This window comes from Trichosurus vulpecula, chromosome 4, assembly GCF_011100635.1.
Source record: "Trichosurus vulpecula isolate mTriVul1 chromosome 4, mTriVul1.pri, whole genome shotgun sequence".
Classification (NCBI taxonomy): Eukaryota; Metazoa; Chordata; class Mammalia; order Diprotodontia; family Phalangeridae; genus Trichosurus; species Trichosurus vulpecula.
In genome coordinates, this window is record NC_050576.1 from 306,542,932 (window position 1) to 306,562,919 (window position 19,988).

At 35.7% G+C, this 19,988-nt stretch overlaps 1 protein-coding gene across 4 annotated transcripts in view; it reads right to left on the reverse strand.

The window, feature by feature from the left end:
* Positions 1-19,886: 19,886 nt before the first annotated feature.
* DGKH (diacylglycerol kinase eta) overlaps positions 19,887-19,988 on the reverse strand; it is a 205,511-nt gene continuing 205,409 nt past the window's right edge. For 2 of the 4 annotated variants that reach the window (XM_036755358.1, XM_036755357.1), the window contains exon 30: positions 19,887-19,976. In XM_036755358.1, the coding sequence (XP_036611253.1) occupies positions 19,887-19,976 (90 nt within the window). The remainder of the gene's footprint in view (positions 19,977-19,988) is intronic. The other 2 variants (XM_036755359.1, XM_036755360.1) reach the window with 1 other exon arrangement.

Genomic DNA, 19,988 nt, shown 5'->3' on the forward strand with positions numbered 1-19,988 from the left:
GCTAAATGTGTTTCCCTGTCGTCAAGCAGGCATCTCTGACACATCTATTGAGAGCTTATTATGGATAAGGAAGACACGGTCTTAGGCCCTGTGGGGAATACAAAAAATAGTTAGAGACAGTGTTGTGCAATCTAGTAGGAATGTCAGGACAAACAAATGAAAAAGGGAAACAGCAATATAAGACGTTGATAGAGGGAAGAAGGGAGAGAATTTGGAACTCAAAGTTCTAAAAACAAATGTTAAAAACTGTGTTTACATGAAATTGGGAAATAAGATATACAGGCAATGGGGTATAGAAATCTATCTTGCCCTACAAGAAAGTAAGGGGAAAGAGGATAAGGGGAGGGGGTAGGGTGATAGAAGGGAGGGCAGACTGGGGAAAGGGGTATTCAGAATACGTCATCTTGGAGGGGGCAGGTAATAGAGGGGGAGATGATTTGTAATTCAAAATCTTGTGGAAATGAATGTTGAAAACTAAAAATAAATAAATCAATCTTAAAAAAGACATTGATAGATAATAGTTCAGTAAGAGAAACATCACATAGGTTAATCTCAATAAATAGTACCCCTATACTTTTGAGACTTTGCTATTTACAATAGAGGCTTTTACACACTTTGCCATGACTCACCTTAGGGGTAGAAGTAAGAATCTTAAATACCTCTTTCAAACTGTTCCTGTTTGCTCCTTTTATTACTTAAAAAAATCAAATATTTCTCTTGTGCCTCATTTACAGCATTCCTACTATGTTCCTTCTTTTTGTCTTTATCCTTTTTGACCTTTCTACCAGCAAAACTGTCATTAGATTATACTTCTGTAGACCTCCCTTGGAAAATCCCTTTCTTCATCTATAATCTATAATCAGCATGTTTGAAATTTGACATGGGATTTCCTAAGCAATTTGGAACTAAAGAAAGGCAACCTGGATATGAGCTTTCAGTGCGCGTAAGACAGGGCTTTTTCCATCTTCCTTTTCTTTCTATCCTTAGTACATCAATTAAATAAAGCTAGTATAGCCTTGGTGTGGACCACTGAGCACCCTTCTCTCTCTGACTAACTCACACCAAACCTGTCCTAACACTGGGGGATGGGGAGCAGGAATGAGTTGGAATGGAGAACTGGCCATAGCTACTACCACTCAGCTACTACTCAAAGTTTCATAGACCTAGGAGTAACTAGGAGGGAGATTCATTTTTACTACTCAGCATTTTGAGCCCACAATTGGTGTGTTTCCCACTTGCACAAAATCAGTCACATTGACACCATTGACTCAAACCTAAAATATTTATTAAATGATAAGGCAAAAGCAAGAATAAACATAACATTTACTCACCAAAAAGCAAAAGTAGGAATAAATATGTTATAACGGTTCACCCATAAATTTTCGTCACACTCTCCCACCAATGCATTTCGTGTCCATGGAAGAAAGTAGACACATACTTATAGAAACCTAGCAGAGAGATACACAAGTAGGAAAACTTATGTGCCTGGGAAATCTAAGGCTGTTGTCCTTGGTTCCTTTTGTGAATAGTATACACCATGTGTCACTTATTGGTCAAAACCATCTGCTATTTACTCTTCTTCTGCTCCTCAATGTTCTCCTAGTAGGCAAAGCTGCTAATCTTGGGCTACTGAAATAACATCAAGCTCTTTAAGCACATAGCCTCCCTTGGCAAGGTGTTGAGAAAGTGTTACACAATTTTTAGCAAAGATGTATCAGCATAGCTCCCAGCCAAACAACGTCAAAGAGTGACTTTTCTTCTTTTCCTTTCCACAACACTGACAACACTGACACCCATGAAAGGTTTCTCCTTTCTTAAGCCACAGATGGCATTAGAGAGCAAAAATCCTCCACAGCTCTTCATAGAGCAGGAGGATTCATCACTCCTACAATGAGCTACCAGCAGCTACAGAGGCTTTTAGGCTTCAGTCAACTCTCTCAGCTGACTCAGCTTTTCTCCAGCCAATCAGCTCTCAGCAAAGAGATGCCTCTCTTCCAAATAGCACAGCTCTCAGCAGAGTGGCTGAAAAGCCTGTCAGCTCAGCTTATATAAGCTTTTATATTGTCTTCTGTAGGCAACTTCTCTCCTTTCCTTTTGTGTCTTCTGCTTCTATATTCTTCTGACTCATTTTGTAATTAGCATTTCCCACTTTCTAGCTTGATCTGGCTTCTCTGGGATCTGATGCCTCAAATTAGAGCCTTATAAACAGTGACCCAACTCTAACTTATGATGTTAAACTAAAAGAAAAATCCATTTTATTCCAATGTGATTCCAATAACCCTCACATAACCATCCCACATTCCCAAGTCACTTGATTTATAACTTATCAATTATATCCTTCAAAACTCTGAAAACAATAATATGTAAATGATCTGCTGAACCAAATTGCACTGCAGCCTTTTTTAAAAAAAACAACTCAATATTTACTTAATCTTTTATTCAATCAATACTCTTCTTTCAGACCAGTCTTCTGTGGGGCAAAGGACTTAGAGAACTTTCCCTCAGATTCTCAGAACAGACTGTGTTTCTCCACCAGAATTTTTATTAAGGGGCTATTTATGAATGTTCCTGATGCAAATGTTCTTTTTTGTCCCTTTCAGCAACCAAAATGAACACATAACAAAGAAAGCAGTGCCTACACTGGGAATAGGGCTATCAGGGACCTTGAAAGGGCAAAAGTCAAATTTGTCAACAAAGTACAAAGGAATACATAGAACTAAATATACTCAGCAGTTAAACAGCCAAATCTATTTATTAAAAGAGGGCTGAAGAGAAAATGAGTTGGCAGAAATATGAAATTTAACCATCCAAACCAATTATCCAATAAGCAAAGAGATAGAGAAAATATCACAGCACAGCACAAATAACACAAAGAACCAGAGAGTCCAAAAGATGTGTTCTTCATTCTTCAAAAGGAGGGAATTGTACTAAATGATTTCCCAAGTCCCTTCCAAATCCCATATTCTATGCCGTTATAATTTTAAGGGGCACAATGGCTTTCCTGGTCTCTTTCCCTGACCCCTTGAATCCTTAACCCAAACAAACATGTCACTTGACTGGACATATTGGCTGATGTGGTTTTGCAGTGATGGCCAGTAGGAGTCATGGATTACTCTATATTAGGCCCCCTGTGGCCTACCTCTACAACACTGTAGCTGTAGGAAGTATGTATAAGAATTGATGTAGGTACAGGAGTTCACATGAGACCCATGTCCCTGGATTTCAGGTAAATGGCCCACTTGAATGGCAGATAGTTGAGCTTGAATGTGTCATAGTTGTTGCTGGTGGATTAGCTCTGATAGCTGCAGATGGAATCCAGCATCTATGAAATTTATGGCCTATAGAAGGGCCTTTCAGGCTGACTGATCTGTTTGGTGCCCACATTTGGCTTTCATGACAACCCATCTGCCCAGTGATTGCAAAGTCTAGGAACATAATGATGGTTAAGTTGAATAGACTAAAAATTAAGGTCAGGTGGATCAATCATTAATTAAACGTACAGGTAGTTAAAGTATTCTATGTCCTCAAGGTCATTGTGGAGAAAGGGTGGGTTTTCTTCCCCTTTCAGATGATGCTTTCATGCTTCAAAAGCAGCTTTACTGTTGAGTAGGTTCTTCCAGCTGGTATGTTGTTTTGCTCTGGCAAACTTATAGAAGCCCTACACGAAAGACACATGCATTGGGGGTAGGAATGCTCTGTCAGAAAACATTTCAATGAATTCTTCCCACAGATACAGGTAGATTAGAAAAGAGGATGAGGTAAATCACTTTTTCAATTTATTCAATGTGCCCTCTGCTTCAGTTATATAATAAAAAACTTGGGATCCTCCAGCAGGTGTGTTGTATATATGGGGTAGGGGGGGAACAGTGGAAAAGAGCTTGTATTGTGGGAACGAACCACAGTCTGCTGTAAGTCTTTTGTGGAGGTAGGGTTTCCATGCTGCATTACAGCCTCCTCTTTCTTGACTCTGCAAACCAACAGCCAAGAATCCACTGTGGGGTTTTTATGGAGGTGGGATTCCTCCACTGCAATATGGCTTTTTCTTACTTGAATTTGTAAACACTTCCCATCGCCTACTTCTGGATGCCTAGAACTCCATTTCCTTTTTCTCAAATTGTCATTTTTCCAGTTCAGGTGCCAGAGAACAGACTGGATCACTTCAGTCCATTGAGTAGCATCTCAGGTCAAGGATACAATCAAGATGTATTACCACCTTCCTGGTCCTGATGATCTTGGTAAAATTTCTAAAATTAAACCATAAAAATAAATGTTCAAGTACAAAAATGAGAACAAAAAGATTGTCCAGGAAACTGTAAATTTTTGTTATTTTCAGTTTGTGAGCCCTTTTGCTCCATTGAAATCAATGCATGGCCCACAAATTTAGGAGAAAGTTCCAAGCAAAATGGGTGGAACCTCTGTGGAATTCTCATAGACAGGCACAGACAAGAATCACATAGGAAGGGTTGTATTGCAGTCTGTACTGTTGGATAGAGCCCCTGCATCAGATAAATCATTAATCCACCAAAATATTTTAAAAGGTATAAATTCATGATGAGATGATAACAGAACATCCTGTTGATTTCCATGTACCCTTCTGAATATTTTTCTTTGAGTATTTTTTCCAGATTTTTTTTGCTATTATTACCCAAATAGTCAATTGGGTCTGGAGGTTCACTCCACATTCTGGTAGCCTTCCTTGATTGCTTCTATCATTACTAGGTACAAGTGGGACACTCTGTCATCTCTCCATCAGGCATTCTTCCTCCATGTTTTGTGGCCCTCCTATTTTCTCTTGCCTTGTGGCCCTTCCACCTTCTCTTCCTATCATACATTTCCTTGATGACATCTTTTACCCCTACTTCTCTTCTAAATTCCTCATGTTTTAGGTTGCAGCTTGCTCACACCCACAATATGCCTCTCCACTGCCTTCAGTATGATATTCACTTTTTATTCTTCAGACATTGCTGTGGTCCTCGTCTCATTGCCATACAGCAACATAGAGTATTGTGAACAAAATGTACTTTCCATTGCTCAGTTATAACAGAATAACATGAAACAATGAGAGAAGATGACTGAACTGAATCTAAATGAAAACAAAACTACAAGAAACTGTGGTACTTCCTATTCATAGTTCCCAGAATTTTTCTGCCAATCTTTTTTTTTTTAAATTGGACATTTATAAACATGGTTGGAATGTTTGAGCTAAAAGGAACCTCAGAGAGCAGTTAGTTCAATCCCTTCATTTTACAGATGCGGAAACTGAGTGCCAGATAGCTGAAGTGGCTTGTCATGGTCACACAATTAGCTGATCCTTCCTGAAATCTATCTACAGATCCTTTGGGAATCTGTGGACTCCAGGTTAAGAACCCAGGGACCAATGTGGAAAAGTAACGACAAAATAATACAAAATAAAGGCAAATAATATTGGGAGTGAAGAAGAGGCCTGATTGGTAAGGGGGAATCACAAAAAAAGCCTCATAGAGGAAATAGAGTCTGAGTTAAGCCTTAACGAAGGTTATGGATTCTAAGAGTTAGCATTGAGGAGGCACGGGTGATAACCAGTGGAAAGGCATTGAGATGGCCTCATGATGCATGATGGACAGCCAGTTAGATTGCACCTTAGAATGTATAAAAGGGGATGGTGTGTAATAAAGGTGGAAAGGTAGGTTGAGTCAAAGTTGTAAAAAAAAACAAGGAGAGGAGAGACAACAATGTTTGAAAATTCATTGGAGGATGAATATAGTGAATCAATGTGGAGAATGAGATTGTGAATCAATTAGGGAGTAGTATGATTGTCATATTTCACGTGGACCCAGTTGGGATTAAATAGCTTAAATTTGTAGTGGGCACAACCAGGACAGTTCCATGATTTCCTCCATCTCCGTTCAGCAGCACATGATTTCATTTTGTGTGTGATTATGTATCTTACTAATGGAAAAATAAAGATCAGGTGGCCTTGTTTGTGTGATTAATGCTGGTATCTCTAGTGTTTCAAGAAGAGGTTTTGATCCCCTTAAAGAAGTGGGAGACACTCCTCTCTCAATGGGAACTGAGGTTCAGGGGAAAAGTGGTGAGTATCAACTCAATGGACATGCCTTAACTACTTGATTTCTAGTTGAAAATTTACAGGTCACCAAGTCATAATTAAACTAATTAGACTTATATGTTTCTTGTTAGCTAAAAAATAGTTAGCAATTAACTGGCCTCCTACAGTGAGCCATCATTGAGTAATGAAGCATTTCTATATTCATACATTTAGCTGGACGGTCTTTTCCAGCAGTCTTGAGATATTTAGTATTAATATTTTAATGGACATTTAGTATTAATATTTTAATGGACATAGGCTTCTTAACTTGAAAATTGCTCTCGAGTTGAGCTGCATCAAGAATATGTGTATACGTATGTATGTATGCATGTATATATATGTATGTATATATATACACACACTCACATATGTGTATGTATGTTTATATATGTATGTATATGTATATATACACAGACATATGCATGCATATGTTACAACCCAATTTTAAGTGACTATTTTCTATTCTGTTTGGCAAGTGTAAACTCTCATCAATGGAGGCTACAAAGTGTAGGCAATTCTCCTTCTCTCCAACTAGTCTCATTGGTAATTTCTCCCTTTCTCATGCCTATTAAATCTGTTCAGTCCCCATCAAACCTTTTTTTTAAAACAGTACTTTTGTTGGTATTTTTAATATCTAGACCAACTTCATTTACATCTCCCCCCACCGACAACATATCCCTTGTAATAAAGATGTAAAAAGAGAAAGTGGAAAAAGTAGATGAGCAAAACCAACTCAATATCAACCATGTCTAAGGGTATATGTAATAAACTCTCCCCAAGGTCTCTCACCTCTGCAAAGACATACTTTTTTTTCTCTCTTCTCTAATGCCAAAGTTAATCATTACAATTAAAGCATTTAGTTTTGTTTTAATTTTAATTTCAGCTGACACTGTCATAGTTTCTGTTCATACTGTTTTTCTTTTTCTGCTTACATAACTCCGTATCAGTTCATATAACTCTTCTTTGACTGCCTGAATTCATTTTAGTTATTTATTCCAGCATAATCTTTCCTAATTCACATACTTAGGCTTCTTCTTGGATTCCTTCATCAACTTGGACTCCTGTAATTTTGTGGAATTTTGTCTTCTCTGCAACCTAGATCTCCTTTGCTCTTCCAGCTGTGGTGATGTTTTTGAAATTTGCCTGTTCCTTTCCTTCCCATTGCCACCATGCTAATCCAAGTATTCATCACCTCCCCTCTTAATATGTGCAGCAGCTTCCTCACTGGCCCTGTACTGGGCCTTCTTTTCTCATGCTAGAGTAATTCACGTGGTGATCTCATCAGCTCCCGTGAGTTCCTAAATATCATCTCTATGCAGATGATTCTCAGATCTATCAGTCCTGTTCCAGCCTCTCTCCTGCAGTTTCACATGTCCAGATACCTACTGAACATCTTGGGTGAATGTCCTATAAATATCTTAAATTCAAAATATACAAACTGGAAGTCATTATCTACACACACACACACACAAACACCACACACACCTGGTTCTCTCCCATTCCTAACTTTCCTATTAACTTTTGAGGGCACCATCTTTATTCCAGTCACCCTGACTTACAACCTAAGTGTTCTCAGTTCCTTACTCTCTCTCTCATTCCCCATATCTAATGATTTTCCAGGTCTTGTCAATTCTATCCTTATAGCACCTCTCATATGTGCTCCCTTCTTTCCTCTGACCCTGCTACCACCCTGGTGCAAGCCCTCAACATCCCCTGCCTGGACTATTGTAGAAGAAGCCTGCTGGTTGGTCTCCATGCTTCAAATCTCTCCTAATTCCAGTCCATCCTCTACTTATCAGTCAAAGATCTTCGTAATGCTCAGGTTTAACCCTGAAGTCCCCTTTTCCCTTCCTTCCCCCCATTCACTAAATTCCAGGGGCTCTCCATTACCTCTGGGATCAAATATAAAATCCTCTGGCTTTTAAAGCCTTCATAACCTCTTTCCTCCCTTTCCAGTCTTCTTATACTTTATTCTCCTTCACATGCTCTGCAATCCAGCTATATTCCATCCTCTTTGTTGTTCACACAAGCTACTCCACCTTCCCATTCTGTGCCTATTCAACAGTTGTCCTGCATGCCTGGAATTTTTTCCCTCTCACAATCTGCCTCCTGGCTTCCCTAACTTCCTTTGAGTCTCAGTAAGTCAAACCTTCGGCAAGAATCCTTTCCCAGTCCCCCTAAATAAAAGTGCCTTCCCTCTGAGATTACCTCTAAGTTATTCTGTATATATCTTTTTTTATATATAATTGGTTGCATGTAGCCTTCTCCGCTAGATTATCAGAGACTATTTTTGCCTTTCCACTCCCAGGGCTTGAGACAGTACCTAGCACAAAGTAGATGTTAAATAAATGCTTCTTGACTCAACTTGACTATCATTCACCCAGTCACCCATATTAAAAACTGATCTCCCAATCTTGGTCAAATCTTGTCAATTCTATTTTTGCAGTCTCTCAAATTACTCCTTCCTTTGGATTCCCACTGCAATGAGTCTGGTTGAATTTCTCATTACCTTTCATCTGGATCATTGCAATAGGCTCAAAACTTGTATCCCTGCTTGTAGTCTCTTCTTACTTACCTTTACTTAAACTTCTAAGCATAGAGTTACGTTTCTGTAATTCCTCTGCTCCAATGAATCTCCATAGCCTACCAAATAAAGTCAGGCCATTGATGATTTGGAGCAGGAGCTCAAGAGATGAGAGATATGTATCTAAATGTGGGAGTCATCTGCATATTGAAGTTATGGAACCTAATGAGATCATCAAGCAGGTATATGGAGAAAAAGGTCCATTAATGATTCCTGGTATACATTCAAGCAAGGAGGGCAGAACATGGCTGATAATCAGCAAAGGAGATTGAGAGACTATGGGTAGGAAAAGAACCCAGGAGAGAACAGTTATGAGTGTCCACATGGTGAAGGCAGTGAACCATGGATGAGAATGGCTGAAAAAAAACTTCCTCATCTGATGGCCAGTCTTCTGGTGATAAGCCTCTTGATTCTTAGGTTGGTTGTACTTTTAATGCTTAATGACTGGTTGATATAGTTGTATCATCAACAGATTTCCACTACCTTCAGATCAAGTAAGAGACTTAAATGTTTACCTAATGGAAATGGAATAGAGGGAGTTGGGCTGGGTAAAATACCTAGTTTTTCAAGGTCCTAGCACCCAAAATGTTCTCCAAAGAAGGCTTTAAAATATCTGTTGCTTTTCTTAACAGAAGTACAAAAAATACATACTATTTGTCTCCATTTATGAAAAAAGAGGCACCTAAAAATAAATGTGTTGTCCCAAGATTGCACACAATAAGTTAATAAAGATGAATTGGAATTTTCAGATTTTCAACCCCATATTCAGCTAAAATTTGGCTTGTGAGATCAAGGTCTCAAAACTTAGATCTAAAAGTCTTATAGATTACCTGCTTTTCAATATTTGTGCATTTTTGGAGTGGCCATGGTTCTTGTTAAAAAAAAAAGGAGAGAAATTCCAAGTCTATTACTTGTAGTTGAGAACTTTCCATTTCCCTATAACCATGAAAGAACTTAGGCTTGACACATCCACTGAATGCATTCTGTTTATTTGAGAAGGAAGATCTCAAGTGAGGATTCTTTGGGAGAGACATCTCCCATCATTATGTACAACAAAATCAACCATTGCTTCCAGCAGGGTACAAAAATACACATCTCAGTGACTTCCATACAATAAATATGTAATCATGCATCCAACAATAAAAGGCACCGAAAACTGGTCACTTAGTAGTCATAAAAATTACTAACTACATTAACAAAGCCACCAAAATCTCTGTACAAGGAAATGTAACAATATATTCCAAAGGTGAAAACACATAAAACATCTTTAAAATAGTATGCAATAAATATACCTCAATTGCTGTATACATATATATATATATTAAAAATAAAACTGTGCCATTGTAAACAGTATGTAAACAAAGAAAACTCAACATTTCCTTACAATTATTAAAAGCAGATAAAGCCAAAGTAAAGACTCCTGTTCTAATAGATTTATTTTATTGGCATATTTGCCAAACATACAGTTTCACTCTTTTCTGTAGCAAACAGAGCCCACTGTGTAACAGGGAAAAGCCATTTTGCCTATTTTGGGCATAAACTGATAAGAGTTTGACAACAGATTAAGTGAGTTCTTAAAAACAAACAAATGACAAGGACTGAAAAGGAAAGAAATACCACTAAAAGACTAGTTTTCGCAGCGTACAGGTCGGAAGGAACTGCATTTTAATTTTGTATGGTCAGGATGATTACGAACAGGAAATCCACTCAATCTGTGATCATCTTTGCTGAAAGAAAAAACAAATGTGTGTTGTGTAAAGATGTCATGTCTAATCAGTGTGCCTCACCTTTTCTTCAGTAGATGGTTTGCATAATAAAAACAGATGCATTAAAGTTATGTGAAGCTTAGAAATGGGTGACATTTAATAAAGATGCAAACTGTGATTCCAAATTAGGTCCGCTTAAATAATGTTTTTAATTGCAACAGGAATTTTTTCCTTTAGCATTTAGTAGTCACATAGATATACTTGACTTTTTCTTAGGAAAACAACATCAAAAATGCAAACCACTAACTAAAACCCAACAAACAGACAGTGCTCAAAGACTCTTCTCTTATAACTCACAACTGATTATTTCAGATATGTCAATGCACATGAATCTGAATATAATGTATTTGCTATAAGCTTATATTAGGATTGTTACATATCCTTATCTGAATGTTACATGTTATTACTTTCCATTTCATCATAAGTAGATTAGAAATGCAAACATATAGATATATGCAATTTATATATCCATAAATTTGTACATATGTCCTCAAAAAGTCTGAAATAACCCAGGAAATGACTTTACATGGTTTTTCCCCCTATAGGTATAGATTAACACTCCATATTATATGTTTTGGTTTCTATAAAGTAAAGCAGAAAATTCAATCTCCTGAAATGAACCTTGAATTTAACTCATATTCTATTTTAAAGTTAAAAATTATCAACTGGATCAGTCAATACAGCCTGTAGTTATGAGGAGTCATCAATTAAACTATGTCTTTCTAACCAAAGGTGGTTAAAAATACTCTTGATGCCATCACAGAGCTATGAAAATATCTGAGCATAAAGATGGAGTGAATCTCTTGTAATGCACACTTTAGTTATTGGCAAGGATGGGGGTGGATGATTTCCACTATAAATCCAATGGCAATTTAAATTAAAATATACTTCATTTCTCTGCAAGACCTACTTTTAAAAAATGTTGTGTTCTTGCATTTTCCATATTACATAAGACCTGGTGTAAATCGAATAAAATTAATTTATATTTTAGGTATCTATTTAGTATTAAAGTCAGATGACAGAAAAGAAGTCCAAAAGGAAACTGTTTAACTGGAAACAAATTCAGTCTTTAAGTGATGCTATAATTTCCCAAGCCTCCAGATTGTGGTATCAATAAAAATCAAAAGTGATAATAAACTAGAAGTGTTTGGAAAACATAAAGATTCAGAATGTTTAGGTCATTTTACTTAAAAACAAGTTCTACTTGACTTTCATTTTGTTCTTCAGTATGCAAAAGCACTGAAAATGTGGTTCATTCTGAATACTCGATAAATATTTAAAATGTCTTATGTGTTTATATTACATATGACAAATATGAATGTCCAAAATAGGAAAAGAATAATTGATGCCTGTTAGTGAATTATGGTGTGCTTTAAATTCACAAATATATGTGAGCTTCATAGGCTTGTATGTTGAAGTAGGAATTCAGTTTTGGTAATATTTTCGGATAATAATAGTTGTCATTTGGTTAACTAGTTATTACCCTTTATCAAAAAATGTTCAGCATCACCTGAGGTAGGATGGTAGAGTGGAAGAAGTGCTGAACCTAGAATCAAAAGCCCTCACTTCTGGGTTCAACTCTTTTATTAATCACCATGTGATCTTAGGAAATCAATTCAATCAAGACATACTTTAAGGGCATACCATGTGCCAGGCAAATCATATAATTTTTGTGGCTCTCAGTTCCCTCATCTATAAAATAAAGGGATTAGATTAGAGTAGGAATTCTTAACTTGGAGTCCACAGACTTCCCCCCTTCGGTCCATGAACTTTGATAGAGAAAAAATATCACATCTTTATTTTTGATAACTTTTTCTTCCCTTTATAATTCTATGGAATTTATGTTATGCATTTAAAAACATTATTTTGAGAAGAGGTTCATATATAAAACTTCACCAGACTGCCAAGTTAAGAATTCCCAAACTAGAGGCTCTTTAAGGTTTTGTTTAGTTTTAATATTCTATAGTTCATGAATCTGTTCAATTTTCTCCCTGCTATGGATATAAGCTTCAGTTTAGCCTATAGCTATGACAAATGCACACATACACTTGCAAATGTAGGGTCTTCCAATAGCTTAAAGCTACAATAAGACTTCGGAAGACCTTGTATATTAATACTATTAGATGAACTGTAAGATTCTTCCTAAATTTTACCTTTGAAAAGATACAAAAGTAGCATTGTCTGGATTTTGTTTGCATTCTTGTTTTACCGTATGTATCTAAATGGTAACAGATTTTATGTAATTTGAGATGGTCATCCATCCAGTGACTCTCCGTGCCCCAGCGATAGCCTCAACGGCACAGGCACTGTAAGAACTTTGATTTGGCACTGAAAAGAAAAGTGTCACAAAAATCCCCAAATCTCCATTAATGGCACTAATACATATTTTACTTTGTTTCCAATTAGAGGTTACTATGTATCTTGGCTGGAGGGGAAATTCTTTTTATATAAAATTCAATTACTATCATCCTCTGCAGACGAAATAATTTTATTATCATTCCATCATCTTTCATAAGCTAATAGCAATAGAATTTCTGTCTCATTTGCTAGAAGGAGGAACATTAGAAATGTACAATTTTTAAATTTTTCATTCTCACTATTCTGTGTGTTGAGAAATTACTCAGAGATTTAACTTTTTCTTTTCTTAAGGAAGGAAGGACTTCAATTTCTTCTCGTTTGCATAATAGGCCACTGAATCATTATTTTTTATCCATTTTATATTCTTGTTGTATAGTCTACTGATCAGCCTAACCATACCAGGCTAACCATAATAATAATCAGCCTAACCATACCAGCTGGTAACTGGGTTGTCACTATCTGTCAGTTCATATACATCAACAGATAATACATGATGTGACTTACTCTCCTTTTTATTTTTTAAAGCACTCACAATAATTTTTTTTAAAAAATTATACTCAATATTCCATGACAGTTCAGAAATACATAAAATCTGTTAGTTGCCTTATAAAAGCAAACTGATTTATGAATTGACTTTAGGGTTTCTAAGAATAATAAACTAAATTTAGGCACACAACACTTTCATATTAACTTGGAATAGATTTTTTGTTTGCATGATGTAATTTTTGAAATTGCTTAAAATTTTGTTTTTCAAAACTTGCAAGTTTTTTTCATATGAAATACATTTAAAACATGTACCAACATAATTAAAAAGACAAGTATGCACCCAGTTGTGTAACTGTTGGCAACTGATGACAAAACGAAATGGTTCCCTAGATTTCTAAAGAATGCAAATAAACTATATCCATACACAGACAGCGAAATTGCAAATGCATTCTTAAATAACAGTGTAAATGAAACCCCAGAATGGGTCTTAATACTTCCCTGCAGACTGCAACGCTTTCTATGCTTATTTGCATATATGTTAGGTGTGCAATTATTGACTTCTCCCAAGCCACAAAAATGGACAATTAATATTGGGCAGAAGTTTGGGTTTGAAGAGAAATTTGCTTGGGTGGTGAAGAAAAAACTAGCATACTGGAACATGTAGTTAAAACATCAACATTCTCAAATTTTTGAAATTCATTTCCATTTTTTGATTTTTTTCCACATTTTAAAAATGCAATAATTCTGCAATAACATCCCAAATGACCTTAGCCTGTAGTATTTAATTTCAGCCATCCATTTATTTGTAAGAAAGAGTCATCTTTCCATTAACAAGGGGTTTCAGAAAAGAACAAGATGGGCTTCTGTTTGACAGAAATGAGTGCTTCAAGTATGTAAGCAAATTATTAACAGCGTTATTAACAAGTAAGCAACAGCAGTATAAAAGAACTAGAAAATGCGTTTTTGTATAAAAGATCAAGTTCCTTAATATATTTTATAGAGATAAATACATTGATTTATACAACTGGTGAAGCCTTCTACTGATTATTATTGTGTTAATGCCATCTGTCAGCACTGCTACTGTTGTCAACATTTCCTTTTCTTTCCCCTTCAAAAACAGAATACTAAAATTTAAAGTTCTTGCCCCAAAGTTAACCAAATATATAAAGCTAGTTTGTTACTCAAATATTTTATCTGCTTAAAATTCCTGCAAATCAGAATAAATCTTTGCAGTTTGAATGAGCAGCATGATAATATTTTGATATAAAAATCATAGCAAAACTCTCATTAGGAAAAAAAAAATCAGTAAAAGGAAAAGCCTGTTGTATAAATACCCTATATAATATGAAAGTGAGAATTCTAACTCACTTCTGAGACGGAACAAATAACCAATTTATCATTTGACAATTTTGAATTATCATGTATTTTCCTAGTTATAGGACAAATATATTACTCCAACTTATTATCTTAATATACAACATCTCTTTCATAAAACTGCAACTGTTACACTTATCAAAACCTTCTAGAGCACTAATTACCAGTTACCAGAACTGTAAAAAAATTAGCTATTCATAAGCTTAATACTTAGAGGTACAGATATATGAATAAACAGTGGTAAACATTAATAGTGCAATCAAACATTAAGGATCACAAACAAAATATATTCTATGTCCTTACCAGCTTGCATGTCATATTTTATTTAACAGAGTATCAAACTCACATATTTTAATGAATAGTCGAAGTAGCAATACCTTCCTCTAGATTTTGTTAATTTACTCTGAAATGCAATTCTTACCAAATAGATAATTTACCATGTTTTACATAATACACACACATACATGCACACACACACACACAACATTTATAACTTAGAAAAACAGTATTTTAAAAATATGTTTGGATAGGGTGAACAATTTTAACATTATGGCTTGTTTTTATTTTTGTTTTTTTTTCCAATGAGGATTTGAAAGGAGATTAAATATAAATATAGGTAAACAGAACATGTTAAGCATATGAGTGGAATAAAGTTCTTGTTTTCTACTGAATGAAATAGTGTTTATACTTGATATTGAATTGAACTTTGATGCATTAGAACTGACTATATTGGAATTCCTTTTCCCTAAAGATGGAATATATGACAAACAAAAACACTAGAATACAGCTGCCTTTTGCCTCAAATCCTTTGAACTATTACATTTTATATACCCCTTTCCACCAAAAAACAACTAATTTGGGGGAAAAATAATAAAGCAAGAACAAGAATGATAGTGATAAGGAGAAAACCAATGTAACATTCTCTTTGCTCATTATAAAAATAATAATAATCCTGACTTCTTTTTTCGAATTTAGAATGTTTTTTTAAGAAAATTTCCTGTAATTCAAAGGCAGCTAGTACCATTCTATAAAGAGGCTGATAGAAGAGTTGATTACCAGAAATACAGGGAAAGCACAATTAAAAATATTGTACAAAAAGAAGAAAAACCAGTAGGAAGTCATAACAAAACAATAAAATTAAATTCTAGACTCTTTCACACATACCACCACCATACCCATAACTGCAGCCCCTCCAGCCCCCCTCACCCCTGCCCCCACACACACACTTGTTATTTAATACTAGTAGAATGAAAAGTAGGGAATGACTAAATTCTATGAGAGCTGCTTGGGTCATCCTTCAATCAATATACAATCTCTTTGCATTTGAGAAAATTGCAGGGCAGGTTTTTTTCCTCTATCTAATTTATACAATTCATTTTTTCCTTCCACTTTCATAACTACTGTCTAACATTATAGCTTTATTCTCCATGCATTTTCAAGGTGCATAGGCAAGTTATTTAGGGAGAGGAGACAGGAGCATTTATTAGGTTGAGAGATTTTCTCAGTGCATAATTAGATAGCTACATCCTGTAGTGAATTCACATCTACATAACATGAAAGTTTAAAACACTGACTTCTCAATAAGAAATTGTTCTTAGTATGCTTTGAAATCATGTGTAGAATTGATATCAAATACAATTGTCTAAGTCACAGTTTACATTAAAGTTGTTTTCCTGAACCAATGCCTAATTAAAACAGCCTAAAGTAGTTCCACTTAGGCACCAAAATGGCAAGTGCATCTTTGGCAAAGTTTTAGTAAATAACAACCTGTACATTAACATTGATAAGTGAAGGATTTCTTAAACCAAGTGAATTCTGAAAAGATATCTGACTAAAATAACAGACAATAGGATAGATCATATAAGAAACTATGTGACTGAGGTTAGGGAAGTAGTGAGTTAACTTTCAGAGTACTCTTTAAAGGTACCATTAATTTATGAAGTCCTACTTTACAGAACTAAGACAGCACACTCCAAAACAATATATCCTTGTCTCCTTCATTATTTCTTTTTTGGAAGGGCTTACATGCAAAATGTGATTTCGGTTGTGATCACTTTAGACTTTCCATTTTTATTCAATGCACAATTAATCCTTTCTATGAACTGCTTTGTGTTCTCAAATGTGAGGCAAAGCAAGAATGAACATATTTAAATTAAAAACAAAAAGGCTACTATGGGACTTTTGTTGCCCAAAGATTTATTCCTTTATGGATATTTCATTGGAACAAACATACATTGAATCAAATAAAAAGCTATTGCCGGAGAAAGTATGGAAGTCTGAGCAGAGGTGGTATTGATGTAAGAATACCATCTAGCTAGAGCAATTATTCTAATTTTTTTAAACTTGGGCTAAATGGCTACATAAACAACAAACTATGACACCTAAGCATACATAACTAGAGTTGATACTAGGCTTGAGGGGACATAGAAACCCAGAACCTCTGATTTTACTCCAGTTCCCATAAGACCAATCTTCTGATCACTCACTTGTGGTCACTAAGGACAGGATTTCAACTAGAGAAGAAATCTCAAGTCACCAGAATAAAGGAAGTAGGAATTGGTGAATGATAATTAAAAAAGTAGAGGAATATGTTTGAAGTTAGCTCTAGTGGCTTAGGCACAAGAAAAGAAATTATTTTAAAATTTTGATTAGGGCTACTCTGCCCTCTGTTTTAGTCCAAAAGAACAAATGGAAACCAGCCTCTCACTTTGTAAAAGATGGCCCAAGGTGGGGCTTCACAATTCCTTCTGTTGTATCCTCAAGCCCCTGAAGGGATGGGGGTGAGTGAATCAGAGGAAGGTTGTGCCCATCATGGTAGTGGTGGTAGCTCAACTAGCTCAGTCCAGGGAAATGAGCTTTCCATGTCCTAGCCATGGCATGAATCAGAGAGCAAATATCTTCCCCTTTACTCCCCAAATCTCCTTCCAAACTCTACCTCTAAAGATTTCTTTGCCTTCTTTTCTATACCTTACTAGTTACAGGAAGCTGGCTCCCACATCAAGCTCATGGGAGTCCAGAGAGGCTAAGGGAGAAAGCCCAGGGATAACTGTCAGTGTACTGGATTGGGCTAAGGCAGTTTTACACATAGACAAGGAATACTACTCTAATATTATTTTTAAAATTAAATCCTTAATATCAGAGTTGCTTTTTGGGGATGATTCTTCTAAAAGACAATTGAGGCAAAAATCTTAGTTCCAGTTTTGAAGTTCTAGCTGGGTATATATAAAGATCACATAGAGATATCACATATACCACTTAAAAGGGGTTAATGTCAAGAAAAATTTAAAAATAATTTATTTTAAAACATTAAGATGTTTATGCCTTCTTGAATATATAAGAGCTCAAAAGACTTCCTTTTCTTAAAAGCTAAGTAGAAATATTTTATTTAGCTTATTTGTTTTTGCTAACTGTAGCTCTGACTTCCATATTTTCCAAGGCAGCTTTCTCTTTCTCTCTTTTTGGTAAAGCATGAGAGGCACCTCTGATAGAAGAGTTGTGAAGTTTTGGTTCTGTCTCTTTTGTTGTGCAAGCTAACAGGAAAAGTGCTTGGATCATAAAGGAGGGTAAGGAGTATGAAAGGGGTAGGAGCAAGGTGTCCTGGGTGCACGTCAGTGTAGAATCATATAATACACATCAGACAATGATCGGTTCATGCCTAAAAAACAATTTTAGCGTTTAGGCTTAAAATTCCTCCTTTCAGTTACTTCTCATGATTCCCTCTTTTTAACATGGTGAACAAATATTTTGGTGGAAATTAAGATGTATTCATAAATTAGATATGAAAGCATCAGGATATAGATATGTGATGGAATACAACAGTCTGCTAGCCAGGACCCCAGTGGACTCTTTTTTTTTGTATAGACACCCAGAAAATGACAGAGGAACCTACTCTATTGGAGTTTCATGATCTCATCAGCTATAACATGCACAAGTTACAGGTAAGGATATCAAATACTTTAACCACTCCTTACTTTTGAAGAGATTTCCTTTTAGTTGCTTTCCTATGAATTCTTTTGTCTATGTATTTGGCAAACAAATGAATATCAATGAAATGGTATCTCAAGATTACATTTGGGTTAAATTGTTGCTTTTCTTTAACATTTATTAGGTAGGCCCAAAGTACAATATGGAAATAGTCAGCACTGGGTTAATACCCTACCTGCTTTTGTCACATAGAAGATGATTATAAATAGCAAAGCTAAATATTCTTAAATGTCTGAAAAAATATTTTACAAGAAATGTGATAAATACACCAAGGATATGTTATACATCCAAGATGGAACATGAAAGAACTTTTCAGTTTAAATGCACTATGAGAAACTTTTGATGGAGCTTTTCATTTGGGGAGTCAGGTACTAGTTTTATGATACAATGGGTCTTAATAAGATGAGAGAAACTTCTTAACTGATACACCTACTGCACATGATTTACTGAAAGAAAACTAGCTTACATAAAATGTACATTGGTGTTGAATATGGTACAAACACAAGGTATTCACATCTACAAGTTCTTAACCACAGGATGTTTAGGTAAAATAAAACACTAAACAATAGAAAAAACAACAAAAATATAGTTGGGGAGTAATAAATTAAATCCTTTTAAAACTAATATTGAGGTTGTTCAAGTGTTAAAAGTATTAGATGTGTCATGCAACAAAAAGAAAATCAGTTCAGGCAGGAACATCGTGCACTGTAATTTGTACCCACAGTATTCGTGGAGTTGACTATATTTCCTTGACCACTGGATGCTGGGCTCCTGCGGCAGTATCAATCTCACATGCAAAACCACAATCTCTCTCCTCTGAATAGAGATTCCAAGGAAGAAGCTCTGCCTCAGATCAGTCAAAGTGAAACCTGTCTCCACATAATGATATGTTGTTGCATTGTAGGAAAGCCACATTAGGCCAGGATTAAGGAAATTCTCCACTTCACAATTCCATCTTTTAGACATTGTAGTTTACTGTGCTCCTAGATTTTCCTCAATATGTGCACATGGAACATGCCAGGTCCACACAATAAGAAAATGGCTTTCACAGAATGTACTTTTTTGGCACAAATCTTTTTTTTTAATACCTCCAACCAAGCTTTTCACCCACAATATAAATAAAGCCACCTGCATGGGGTGCACTAGTGCTTTTTTATCCACACAGTAAACTACGAGGACAGCAAATTGCCTCCGATAATTTTGCATTTACTAGTAATTCTCCCTCTTTCGAGAAGTAGCACCAGTAGGATTACACCTCAGACAGTAGAGTGCTCTTTCCTAGCTCTTTAATTCCCTGAAGAATTCGCTTCATATGACCCACTTTCGTTATCCCCAGATCCTACAAAAAAAA